At 37.8% G+C, this 14042-nt stretch overlaps 1 protein-coding gene across 3 annotated transcripts in view; it reads left to right on the top strand.

Annotated features, from left to right (window-relative positions):
* MYO10 (myosin X) overlaps positions 1–14042 on the top strand; it is a 160796-nt gene that overhangs the window by 136030 nt on the left and 10724 nt on the right. For all 3 annotated transcript variants that reach the window (XM_027738990.2, XM_027738991.2, XM_039383052.1), the window contains 9 exons: positions 37–76; positions 493–1395; positions 2365–2488; positions 3815–4058; positions 6336–6431; positions 9795–9888; positions 10637–10692; positions 13001–13143; positions 13597–13791. In XM_027738990.2, coding sequence (XP_027594791.1) covers positions 37–76; positions 493–1395; positions 2365–2488; positions 3815–4058; positions 6336–6431; positions 9795–9888; positions 10637–10692; positions 13001–13143; positions 13597–13791 — 1895 coding nt within the window. The remainder of the gene's footprint in view (positions 1–36; positions 77–492; positions 1396–2364; positions 2489–3814; positions 4059–6335; positions 6432–9794; positions 9889–10636; positions 10693–13000; positions 13144–13596; positions 13792–14042) is intronic.

Here is a 14042-nt window from a genome sequence, read left to right as displayed (position 1 = left end):
TTGATTGACTAACCGCTTCTCTTCCCTCACTTCTAGGGAAAGACAAAGGCAAGAAGCAGAGCGTCTTGCCCAACAGGTAAATGATATTCCTAATGCTTTCAGCCGTCCTGTTTGAGTATCTCAACCCAGCAATTAAAAAAATAAAAGGCATCTGTAGCATTTAAACTAAACTTATTACAGGAGTTGGCAGATAAAGCCAAAGGAAACTCGATACAGTTGTTTGCATGGAAATTTCCTTCACCTCATGCTTCATGTAATTTCTGGAAAAGATTGAATTTTCTGCATATACTTGACCTTCCAGTATCTGAACAAATGGAATCATGTTTGAATTTTTCTTTTTCTTTCCTTTTCTTGCTGATACAGAGAGGTAGGCTGCCTTTTAAATGAATGAGCATGATGCAGTATGCTGCTTTAGAAATAAATTTTAAGAAAGAACCTTGCACTTAGGGGCTTTATTTGATTTTGTTTTGTTTTGTTTTATTTTATATGCAGGCTGAAGAAGAGAGAAAAAAGCAGGAACTGGCCGCCATTCAGAAAGCCCAGAAGGAGGCAGAGCTGAAGCAAGAGGTGGAGAAGCAGAAGGAAAGCAGGCAGGTGGAAGAAATCCTGCGTCTGGAAAAAGAAATCGAAGACCTGCAGCGTGTAAAGAAGCAGCAGGAGCTGTCCTTGACAGAGGCTTCATTACAGAGGCTGCAGCAACTTCGAGATGAGGAGCTCCGGCGGCTGGAGGATGAAGCATGTCGAGCAGCCCAGGAGTTCCTGGAATCTCTGAACTTTGATGAGATTGACGAATGTGTCCGAAACATTGAGAGGTCTCTCTCTGTGGGCAATGGGTATCCTGCTGAGCTGACTGAACAGACTGGAAATGCCTGTAGTGAAAAGCCCAATTTTAACTTCAGCCAGCCATATCCTGAGGAGGAGGTAGATGAGGGCTTTGAAGCTGATGATGATGCATTTAAGGATTCGCCCAACCCGAGTGAGCATGGCCATTCTGATCAAAGAACCAGTGGCATCAGAACAAGTGATGATTCCTCAGAAGAAGATCCCTATATGAATGATACCGTGGTGCCAACGATTCCTGCTGTTGGCGACACCATGCTTATACCTCCTGCCCATGACACAGTCAGTCTCCACAACTCTTCAAGCGGTGAATCCACATACTGCATGCCAGAAAATGTGTCGTGTAGACCCCCAAATTCTATGGAACTTATTTCTCCCGACGGGGACTACGATTACGACCAAGACGATTATGAAGATGGTGCTATTACTTCTGGTAGCAGTGTGACCTTCTCTAACTCGCACAGTAGCCAGTGGTCACCAGACTACCGGTGCTCAGTGGGGACGTACAATAGCTCTGGAGCATACCGATTTAGCTCTGAAGGAGCTCAGTCTTCTGTAAGTATCATTGGTTTTATTATCTAATAAATGATACGTGCTTTCTGATTTTTTTTTTCCCTGCTGTGCCCCCGTAGAGTCACTGTAGCTGTTCTGAGAAAAGTCTGCATTGTGTAGCTAGATTTGCTTAGAGTGCATATGGAAATAGTTGTCTGTTGCCATCTAGGTGCCGCTGAGGTGAGTGCATTAGAGTCAGAGGTAGCTCAGATGCTACTTGCAGTCCTGGGCTTCTGCACAGATATGGTTTTAACTGTTATAATGCAGAACTGCACATTACTTAGAGTCTGAGTTCAGTGCATGACCTTGGATGCCATTTATAAGCAAAGTTATTGTTATTATTTTAAGTTACTATTACTGGGGTACCAGATAGCATGTTGGGAAATCGATTTCAGGAAAAAAAGATTCAGTTGCATGCAAGTTGTAACAGTATTGAAAATAAGCTGCTTCAAGAAGTCCCTGAAATGACAGGCATATTTTGAGATTACTTGGAGAGTAAAGTTCACACGATGGCAGATATTAAAACTATTGAAGCAGACAGTCATACTGAGGATCTCCTTTTCAGTGCTATTTACTGAAAATATTGTGGGCTTTACTCCTACAAATATTTTTGAAAGAATATGATTTCCTTTACCACTCACCAAGTAGTTCAGTGAGACTGTCTCACCAAGTGAAAAGGTATTTCAGCAACACTGACTTATTTAGAAGGAAAACTTTAACACTAGAATAGGTATTACAGTTGAAGCAGTGAAAGCCAGTCAGAGAGCCATCCTGGGTGTATTTGTTGTGTAATCACACAGTTTAAACTGCAACTTACTACAAAGTACTCCTTCCTTTGTTAGATGTATAAAAAACAATGAGGAATCATGTTGTTGCAATACATGATAAAATGTTTTAGCTAGAGACTTCTAAACCAATCTTATCTAAACTCTTTCCTGAGAGATTTTGATCTTTATTTCCTTTCTTCTGTAGTTTGAAGACAGTGAAGAAGATTTTGACTCCAGGTTTGATACAGATGATGAACTTTCCTACCGGAGGGATTCAGTCTATAGCTGTGTCAGCCTGCCCTACTTTCACAGCTTTCTGTACATGAAAGGTACTGGGTGAATCAGAATTTGCTAGATATACAAAATAACCAGAAATATTTATTGTATTTTATACTCCAATTCCTGTAGAGTTAAACCATTTTCTTATTTTTGAAAGGATGATGAAAAGTGACTTTATTTAATTTGAGCTGTTCTCAAATTGAGTTACTTGCAGTGGCTTATCCCTCTGCAGGAGTTTAAATCACTAAATCAGTGGTTTAAAACCACTAAATCAGTGGTTTTCCCCTCTGCAAAGAAAGATCAATATTTTGGGCTTCCTCTGTTTCATTTTATCTTCGCTGGCTCGCAAACAATGGAATATTCAGTATAAATGTAGAAAAATAACTCATGAAGTCAAATTGTACCAATTGACCTCAAATTTTGAGGAAATCAGATTCTCGCTTCCAAAACCTTGTAACATAGACAGCATTCTACACTGCAGATCAATTTTATTGACCTTAGTCAAATATCACTTGGGATCTGGAAGACACAAAAAAGGTTATGTGTAGCAAAAGGGTGTGAGAGACTCAGAAAGAACATACACAGCAGTTCTCTGGTTAAAACTGTTGGGTATATCTTCTGATGATTGATTAGTAAATTATAATCTCCGTGAATCCTTGTATGATATTCATCACTGTAACATAGCTTATTTTCCTGGAATAGGAACAGTAATGAATGTTTGCTATGTTTGTGTGAAAAATAATGCAGTAGTCAGTAACAGGGCTTTTACTGACATAGCAAGCAAGAAGTTTTTGTGGGATCACAGGAGTATATTGGCTTGGTTAAGGTTTTTAATGACTGTTATGTAACTACAGTGCAAGGTACCTTGTCTACCACTTTGGTATGACGGAGTTCCCACTGGTATGTTTCCTACTCTAAATGTAGCTTTGCCAGATTTTGTGGTTTTGAGGTAAATGTTGTTACCTTCCACTAACCTGGAGAAAGGAAAGAGTTTAACAGTAAACTTTTCTTAGATTATCATTGAAATACATTGAAAACAGTGTTAAAGATTAGTCTCATGTTACAGTAAGACTTTTTGATAATTTATTATTTATATATATGTTGTATATATGTATATGTAATTATATATATGTTACATATATTTTTGTAATATAGAGACTTATTATAATTTATAATTTAAAGGGTTTTAGATTGACAACAATATTGGTGGCCATAAGGATATGCAAAAATGAGCATTGTGGCTTACAGCAGAGGCTCAGTTTAACTACAGTGTTGTTGGTCAGAATCTTCCAGTTTTGGTGTGATCACAGCTTCTGTTTTATAATATAGTTGTTTGTTTTAACCGTATATAAACCTACATTTGTCTCTCTTGCCAGGTGGCTTAATAAACACATGGAAGCGACGCTGGTGTGTCCTGAAAGATGAGACCTTCCTGTGGTTTCGTTCCAAGCAGGAAGCACTTAAGCAGGGTTGGCTTCATAAAAAGGGGGGTGGATCATCTACACTTTCCAGAAGGAACTGGAAGAAACGATGGTTTGTTCTCAGACAGTCCAGGTTGATGTACTTTGAAAATGACAGTGAAGAAAAGCTAAAGGGTGCCATGGATGTCCGAACTGCCAAGTAGGTTTATATGGTTTTATATGTTAGCCATGGTTCCTCCTAAGTACTTCTTGGAGCCTAATCTGAGAAGACATTGAGTGCCCTGCCTACAAATTGTGTGAATGCAAGCATGAGACTGTGTATGATGAAGTTATTGAAAGCAAGTGTTGTCCTTAGCTGGCTCTCTTTTAACTCTACAGAGTGCTCCAGAGCTAAGCCAGTGCCAGATACTTTAGAAAACTGCTGGTATAATGAACCCATCTATGCTTTCTCTCAGACTGGAGGCCCTACTTAGTCTGTAATGATTCCCAAGACAATCTGGGACATGTTGCCAAGTCTGTAGCTGCAGGCAAACCTAGAATGGGGAGGGTGGAATTAATAGGCCCTGAATATATTGAAGTTTGCCTGGGTCAAAGCTGAATCTTCTGTCTGTATTTAGATTTTTTTCATGTTTGAAATAATTGTAGTAGTGTGGAAAATTCTTTAAAATGCATATATTAAAAAAACAGAATTACTAAATCTAATAACTTATGTGTTGCTAACTCAGTTCCTTATGCCTTAAAATTCTATGCTTCCTGAAGCATGCATTAAAAAAAGTTTTCTAAGGGATAGTATTTTTCCTTCTAAATTGTCTAGCTAATTTAAAAATTAAAGTGTGCTAACATTGGTAGTCTCAGTCTGTATAAAGTGTACCTACGCTTTCGTCCAAAGTAGAGAAAAATAGAAATGGTTTGTAATGCTCAATTCCACTTTGCACCTTGTAATCTGCAACTATCCAGTTTATTTTGGTACTTTAACAGAGAACTTAAAACTAAATTGAGATCTCAGATTAATCTTTTCTTTGGAAGTCCTGGCCTGAGCCTGATTTCAGGCAGGACAGTAAATAGTTTCAGTGAGCATCCTGACTTGCCCTTGTAAAAGCAATGAGCTGTTCACTGTCAAGTAAATCTGAATAGAAACTGAAGTTCCTACTGCATTTTTATTTTTTTTTTTGAAACTGGATTTCACTCTATCTCATGTGCAATAGCATTTATTTAGCATATTTTTCTGATACGTTCAATCCTTCTTTTTTTTGTTGTTGCCACATTGCTTCATTGACTGTGCCCTGTAGAAGTTCTTTGCTGAACGTACCTTTAAAATTGTCAGGTGAAGGTTGTTGAACCTAACTTGAACTGTAGGTTCAATCAATGAGCATTTGTGTATAAAATAGCTAAAAGAAAAAGTAAGAGGACTTGTATTTCAAGAATTGTATTTCATAAGATATAAACAATAGCTTTTCTAGGTAATTTTAATATTTACTGAGTGCATTTCTAACCTACCATGCTACTTACATATTTCACCACTCCATATTAGAGACCCTGTTTGATTTAAAAAATCTTAGGCTGATTCACTTAAAACACAGGACAGGGAGGTGTTCTGTTGGACATTGTTATTGGGAGGGAAGGAAACCAAATTAAAGAAAACAGTAGAGAATTACAGCTTTTTGTTTTGATAGCAGATAAATTGTCCTCAGGAGCCCAATAAGCAGAGCTTGCATATATTTCTTATAGGATAGAGATATATGAACATAGTATAGCTGATAAGAAAATATAGCTAGTTAAGGAAATAATAAGCTTCAGACAAATACAGCAAAACAGCAAAAAAGAAATTTAAGTTGCTTTCTTAACCTTCAGGGAAATCTAATGTAATACTTTAATTACTCCTTAAAAAATCTCATGTTCTGTAGTTCAGAATTGTTCAATATGTTGATACTTAGATATCCAAACTAAAAATTAGAAAGATGTCATTTTTAGCATAGAGTGCTCAGCTTTTTCTGGAAGTCATGTTTGGAATTGTCTTTATGCTGACTCACAACCACACAGAATCACTAATCCAGGCTTTGTCTGCTTTTAGTTTTTAATCTTCAAGAGCTTTCTTTTTACCACTCCAAAAATCGCTTGGTTATGCAGTCAGTTCAGAAGTATATCAGTTTCTCAAATCAGTCATCCCTGCCTCTCTTGAGGTTTGATAATGCTTTACTTTTTCATTACTTCTTGTTAAAATGGTAACAGAATAGGCAACTTGGTATAGCGACATTCCTAATAGTTTGAACATTTGTACTGTATAGACAGAAAACACAACTGTAGTTTGGTGAATTAATGCTGTCTGATAAATCACTTTGTGAGTCTTGCAAATGAGCCTGATGAAGGCTGACTGCTGCTGTTTTAAGCATCAGTAGTTTGTGAGCCTCTCAGCAGAACAGAATTTTCGGAATGTTCATAATCTGTAATGCTCAATCTTGGTGTTTTCCTTTTGCAGAGAGATTGTTGATAATACAGGCAAAGAAAATGGTATTGATCTAATAATGGGTGATAGGACCTACCACTTAATTGCTGAATCTCCTGAGGATGCAAGGTATGAAAACCATCAGGCCTATCTTCCTTTTTTTTCCCCTCTTTTTAATCTCTATGCCATTCTGACTTGTGCTTGTCATTAATTTGTTTGACCATTGTCACAAAATATTCTAGTGGTGTTAAACACATTGCATTTAACCCACTTTTTCAAAGGCCTGCTGAGAAGATCTTGTGGCAGACCATTACTGGGAAGAGTCAGATTGCCAATGAAAATTTGCCTAGAATTTGGCTGTTACCCATCTATTCCTAGCAACTTTCTGAAATACTGTGTGTCTGTAGAGAGGCAGATGTTAGCCACTGCTGCTTCTCTTGTGCATTACCTTGCTGTGTTTAACTGCATAGATCAAATCAATATTTAAGACCCTCTAATCTGCCTGAAATAAAACACCTTATTCTTTATGGTTGGGATCTGTTTGCCTAAGCAAAGCCTATAATTTTTTCAGATAGAAGTTGTAATGCAGTCACTTTTTTTAGGGCAAAACCATGTTCTTAAATAAGAAGAGTGTGCAAGAGAGTGTTTCCCTTTCTGCTGATTTAGAAAGGGTCTTGCTTTTGTTGCTAAAGGATCCATATCTAACCATAGGGGGAGGCTGCTAGGTGAGGAGCAAGCCTGACTTGTCAGATCAGTTGTAAAGCATATTTAAAAAAAAAAAATCCCCATGCTACAGTTCATGGGAGATAATAATATGTTTGCCTATAAAAATCAAGCATTTAAATAAAGTCAACTTAGTAATCAAAGCTTATTAACCACTGCTTTGCTGCCCCAAGGCCAGAATACAGGATGCCTTTGTCAACATCACCTGAGCTACTTTGCTCTGAAGGCTCAAAAGTGTCTTTGTTCTGTTTAAAGGTAGAACACCTTCCTCTATCACAAGACCCTGAGGATAGATGTAGCAATGCTTACAACACAGAATCTTTCTTCATTTTTTTAGGAATCTTTAAAATTACTCTTGAAATAACTTAGGAGCTTTCTAGCAGTTACTGTTAAGATTCTTGTGTGATATATTTTAAAATGAAGGCTTAGCTAAAGTCTCTTCTGTCAGACTTGTGTAGTTGCCCTAGGGACCAGTAAGAAATTATCAGCACACAGACTTGTCTGTTGCCATGCATATCTTTCAATACCTTCTCAAAAATGGAGGAGGAGGCACTATACAGTATTGATGTGTATAGTACACGTAACATACCATCCAGATTAAACTCTGTTTCACAAGTGTATTTCATGTTTCTTTTTTCTCAGTCATCCCAGAAACCTTAATGAGGGAGATGTGTAAGGATTTGCAGACAGCCTTAAATCAGTGTTAATGTTTGGCATTGTTAAAAGTGAAGTATGAATCATTGGACTGTGTTGGGTCTGGATCTGCTGTTGAAAAAATATTTTGTACATGGGCTGAATCATGATTTGAGGTTGCTTTTTTGTTCTAATGAAAGCAAAAACCAAGAGAAACATGGCACACACCCCTAAAAGAGGAATTACTATTTTTGATCATGGAAGTGTATTTGAGGAAAGAAGTAATGCTCCAATGGGCAGCCATTACTGAGGGTTTATTCCTTTAAAACCCTAGCCTGTCTTTTTCCCTATTCTTGTGTTCTGGGACTCAGCTGAAAGACAGAGGAGGTCCCAGGAGGGAAGAAAGCAAAACTAAAGTCTGCCTTTGTCCTTTGCAAAGTGCCATGATTAATTTATTTTTCATTGTTTACACAAAGATTACATGAAATCAGGAAAAAATCAGAATTTACCTTTAAAATCAATTAATAAATTATTACTGAATGTGCATACAGTGCTATGAAGTCTTTTTTTTGTATTTAAATAGAAGATTCACATTTAAATACATTTGCAATTCCTGAGCCCAAAAAAGAAAACTGAATTTAATTTATGAGATTTTTTTTGGTAGATGAGGTTTAGTTTTCTTCAGTTTCTGTAGTTTCTTCAGCTGATGGTTCCTTCTCTCTAGATGATAGCTTCCCTTCTTTTTACAGGTTTTCAGGGACATTGTCTTACATTCCAGCAAAGAAAGTGTTAAGCACAACCTCTCTGTGGGTATCTCTGAGTCTTAAAAAAAGAATCAGAACTAAATATGTTCTCATCTGCTTCATGGTCTGGCACTCTAAATCTTTGTTTTTCTTCGTGCCTTGCACTGTTTCTAATTAAAGCGTAAGCTGATAGAAAGGATTTAGGATATGGCAGGGATGATACTGTTTGACAGCCTACACAAGTTTTCTGAAGCTATTTTGGCAGTTTAGTTTCCAGAAATCTACATTATGGGGAACAGTTGGCATTTGAATGCTGAAGTTAAGGAAGCAGCTCTTGAGTGTCCTCCATATCAATTCCGTGACTATAAGCAATTGCAGCAAAGATAACTTTGTATTCAAGTCCAGTAATTTTGCATTTGTTTCCTCAACTCCATGGTGGTGGAGGAGCCTCTGCTGTAAAGTGAGGAGTCTGTTTTAAAGGCTGTACTTTAGATCCCTTTGAAAACTTGGCCCCAGGTGTTTTTCATTAGAATGGCAAATTCATATCTCAAAGAATGGCATTCAGGAACCTGCTGAACAGGCCAAACTCTGCCCTCAGATTTCAGTGGGATTGCTTAGAGCAGTTGAGCTTTATCATATACAAGTGCCAGGAGGATAGAGATTTCCCAGAAGCAGAAGGTGTGGTTAGAATTAAATCCATTTGCAATTGCTATGGGCTGAAGTACTGGAAACCTCTGCCAGTTTTCCTGTTCAGGATATAATGCAGTGCCAATGGAATGGCACAGATTTGCTCTGGTCCAACTTCACTGGCCTTTCCAGCAGCTGGATTTTTCAGTGCTCCATAGAAAACAAAAACTGTAGAGGTATTTGCTTGGGGCTTTTATTCTTTTTTCCCCTCTTAGTTGTGCTTCTGCAGAGGACTTGGGTTGTCTTTGAAAAAGTATCACTGTAAGAAATTATTACCAGTCACGCTATCAGTGCAGCAGAATTTATAACCTGAATGTTAAGTTTCCCATTAAAGTCTTTGTGTGCAGCTAGTAATGTATTTTATTCCAGATGAAATGTGTGGAATGTGTTACAAATACTCTGTAGGCACTCAGATGTTTCAGTCTGCTTACACCAGTTTTTCAGAGATGCCACTTATTGTAGAAGGTACTTGTCTTCAGGAAGAAGAGTATGACACGAGCTTGGATGGGAGACCTGGAGGGGCTTGCTTGCACCCAGTATTACTTGAACTCACATAAAGCCTTGCTGCTTTTATGCCTGTTGACAAAAGGAATCTTAAGCAATTTCAAAAACCTGCAGAACCTGCTAGATCTCTGCAGAACAAAGGTGACACAACAATTGTGCAGAAGCAAAATCTACTCTTACACCGCTGCCTTTCTCTCCCCAGCCAGTGGTTTAGTGTACTGAGTCAAGTCCATGCATCCACAGAGCAAGAGATCCGGGAGATGCACGATGAGCAGGCAAATCCACAGAATGCTGTGGTAAGTCTGAATCTGAAGAACTTTTCAAAGCAAATATTTTTAGCAAAGAGGGACACTGTGGTGGCCACACCTTCTGAGAGTCACAACCTAGGTTTCCTTAAGTGTGGCAGTAGCTGTGACACTGGCTAGAGCCTCCATGTCCTTGGTCCTGCAGCTGTACAGGGAGACAGTGTGACTTCTGATTCCTCTTCCATCATTCACCTTGATGAAAAATGACTGTTGGTTTTGGGGTGGTTTTTTCTGGTCCAGTTTGAAGTTTTGCAAAGATACAGTTAATGAGTAAATTAAAAATCAAAGAGTTGAAAATTCAAGATTTCTCTGGTCCTGCATTTATCATTCTGTATAACATACACTGGTAATAAATAGAATACATTTGGAACCTAATTTCAAGCAAAGGGAAACAAAAACTTTTGCTTAATGGCTTCAGAAGTTTGTTCTGAGAGGATGCCATTCATATTGGGGTGGCATTTTCCAGTAAAAAATTCAAGCAGGTTTGGAAACATAGAAAAGAGCAGTTTTTGAGCTGCCTCCAGCTTAACTACAGGTAATCTTTTACTGGATCTGTTCATTCAAGTGTCTTAGTTTTCCCCTCAGCAGTTTTAATGGTTGAGAGAAACTGATGCCCAAATCTGCAGTTCAGTTTGCTTGATCAAAGTTGCTGCTCCTTTCACGTGTCTCTCAGAAGAGTACTGTGAGTAATGTAATAGTAAATGTTTTCCTCATTTTCTGGTTGGATATCTGTTTATAGGGTACACTCGATGTAGGACTAATTGATTCTGTCTGTGCTGCTGACAATCCAGACAGGTAAGTCAGAACCATGCCTGGTGACTTTCTTTTTCTCCTTTCTCTAGCCAAAATCAGACGCTTTATACTTTAGTCTCTGTGTTCTACTGGCCACAGGCATTAAAGTGGTTCATTATTCCCTCCCACTTCATAGTACTGTTAAAACATGTTCATGGAATAGGAATGATGGTACACTTTGTGGGGGCTTTAATAACTTCCCTGACACCACTTCATGTATGAACTCTTCAGCTCCTAAAGTGATCCAAAAGTAGATTTTTTTTCTGTTCAGCTTCTCATGCGTGAATGTTGTATTCTTCAGGGACGAAAATTCTTTCCCAGAATGAAAATGTCTTGTAACAAAGAAGACAGCGCAGCATAAAACCAACAAAAACATCAGGATATTCTTAGTTTTTGAACTACTAACAATGTTTTAGGGGATAAAAAGTAATCTGGGTTCAGACTATGACTCTGGTTATAAGGTTACTGGCTGTGAGGTGTTATTTGTACTGTAGGAGTTCACTCCAGTTTCTCTTCATTGCACATGTGTGAAACAGCTGGTTTTAAGTTACTGCTTTGTCCTTGGTCTGCCAAGACACTGATACCAGAAGTAACAGTGATTACAAGCCCAGGTTTCCTAAGCAATGCAACACAAATGTCCAGACCGTACACAATTTTAAGTTAGTAGTTCTCCTGCTAATATAAATTAAGCATTTCTCTTGTAAGCATTTTTCACATGGATTTTTTTGTCTTATATTTTTTTTTCGTTTTAGTTCTCTGATTTTAAATAAGGATGGAAAGATTTTCAGTTAGGAAACAAATTTGACTAATATAGATTATTTTTATCTTGACACATATGAACCCCTCATAACTCAAAAGAGAGAAGCGAGCAGACAGACGTTTGAATCTATATTCAGAAAGAATCCCAAGAACTGGGTTTCCATCTTTTTCCTAGACTGGGAAGGAGGAGAGGGGAGTCTGGAAGGTTGGCTACTGTTGATCATAATCTCCTGTTTGACAGCTTGATCTGCCTTAGTTTATACCTTAAGTCTCTCCTTTTTCAGTTCTTTTGCTACAGCTTCTGTCCTGTATATCTCATTATCCAGCTTTCTAGAGCATGCTCCATGTAGCTCAATCTAAAGCTGCCTCCTCTTCACACATTTTAAAAAATGGTCAACAAAACTCTCTGTTCGGTTCATGTGCCCATTTCTTTCCTCATCCACCACCCTTTCTGACTCATGTAGCACTTCAGCACCACAGTCAGTGTGGCCAAGAACTTGGGTTCTGATCACTCTCTTCCACTTCTCTATGGTACCGGTGGGCATTAGCTGTAGGTAACACTTAGATAACCTTTAAAGTAACTTACACACTTCTCTTGTTACTTGATTTACTGTAACCTCCCTTCACACAGTTTTCTAATTTTTCCTCCTAGGAGTTATATTTACTTTGTCCTTTATCCTGTCAGCCATCTAGCTTTTATGTGGCACACTGGTTTTGGAGAATGATATCATATTTGGGTGAACCTCTCCATCCCCATAAACAGTTTTTGGATTCTAATTTCTACCCAGTTACCTTCTTCCAACAACTGTAAAAAGCAGTCTTGTCAGCTTCTCGTGCTTGGGGTGGCCCAGACGGCATTGTTCCCATTTACTACATCCAATACAGTTATTTTGAAAAACTCTGTGCTCCAGGATGAAAACATTAATGGTAAAGGGTTAAAGAAGTGTTTGTAGGCTGAGGAACCTGCCTCTCTAATCCAGAGAGACATCAGCACACTTCACTTGGGCTAGTTCTTCATGCTTCAGTAAATCCTGGTGTAGGATTGGATAAAAGCCAGACTCTCATTAAAAATAGATTGTATTCTCTGTGAATTGGGTTGCACTGCATTAAAAATAAAAGACTCTTGTGTTCACATGCTGCTTCACTATAGACCTTTGTAAACTTTAGTTTGTTTTAGCTAATGTAACTACTGAAGCAGACACTCTAAATAGATCTGACCCTGAAACAGAGTTCTGATTCACATCTAAAACTGATTAAAGATTGGAAGTTTTTCTCACCACAGATTTATTTTGAGATAGGACAAGTTGCAATTTAATGTAAACTTTCCCACCATTCAGAAACCTAGCATTTTGGTGTGAATCTAACATAACCGAGTCTTTTAAAATGCTTAATATTTCTTTTTAGGTGATAAATAAATAATGCTTTAGAGGTGGACAGTATTTGTCTGAATAGAAAATGGAAACAATGGACAGTCTTTATGATTATGGAGAGTGAGATAAACAGTACATATGTTGATTGTAAAGGCTTTTTCAATTGTCATTTATTTTCATAGACCCAACTCATTTGTGATCATCACTGCTAATCGTGTTCTTCACTGTAATGCTGACACTCCTGAAGAGATGCATCACTGGATAACCCTGCTCCAGAGGTCAAAGGGGGACACTAGAGTGGAGGGACAAGAATTCATTGTGAGGGGTAAGAACTGAGGGGGGCAGTAAAGTAAATAACATCCATTACGTGTTGAAGAGATTGTCCCCACAATACAATCTGATAATATGCCAGCATGGTAGAGTTGGGGCCACATCTTTCTATGGTGGAGTTTATTCACAAATTAATACAGCTGAAATTATATTCCTGCTGTGCCATGTAAGAAAACACTGTAATGATGACAAAAATGTTTTTGTAAGTTGACAGAAGAATTTTTCTAGTAAAATATCAAAATTGAAAAAGTTTTTGTATTGATTTTGTCTTTATTATTTAATTGTTTGAGAATTGTACTCAAAGTTGTTTAATATGTGAGCTTATCAATTTTACATATGTTTTTGTTGTTGTTCAAAGTATAAAACTAACTTCTGTATACAACCTAGTTTTTTCCAACTCACTCTGTTCAAGAAAAAAAAAATGTGATTCAAATTCTATCTTGAGCAGGATGGCTACACAAGGAAGTAAAGAACAACCCAAAAATGTCTTCCTTAAAACTGAAGAAGCGTTGGTTTGTTTTGACGCACAATTCTTTGGACTACTACAAGAGTTCGGAGAAAAATGCATTGAAATTGGGTACATTGGTCCTGAACAGCCTCTGCTCAGTGGTCCCACCTGATGAAAAGATCTTCAAAGAGACAGGTAATTGTTTGCTCTTGTTCAAATATGCCTTCAGTTGCCTGCTGTCCTTCTAGCTAGTAATGCAACAAACAATGCATAAGAATACTTTAAATGGATTATTAAGGGTGCAGTTCAATGCACAAATCAGGTTCCTAACTCACTGAGGTGTTTTACAGGGACTTATTGGTGAAAAACTGAGGTAGTGTATAAAGGAATAAAATTTGTTCTCACCTGTATTCAAATTATCGTAGACTAATACTGTTGCTAAGTTA

This window comes from Pipra filicauda, unplaced genomic scaffold (assembly GCF_003945595.2).
Source record: "Pipra filicauda isolate LSUMZ 115617 unplaced genomic scaffold, ASM394559v2 scaffold297_size1274073_pilon, whole genome shotgun sequence".
In the NCBI taxonomy this organism is placed as follows: Eukaryota; Metazoa; Chordata; class Aves; order Passeriformes; family Pipridae; genus Pipra; species Pipra filicauda.
This window is presented reverse-complemented; position numbering and strand designations above follow the sequence as displayed.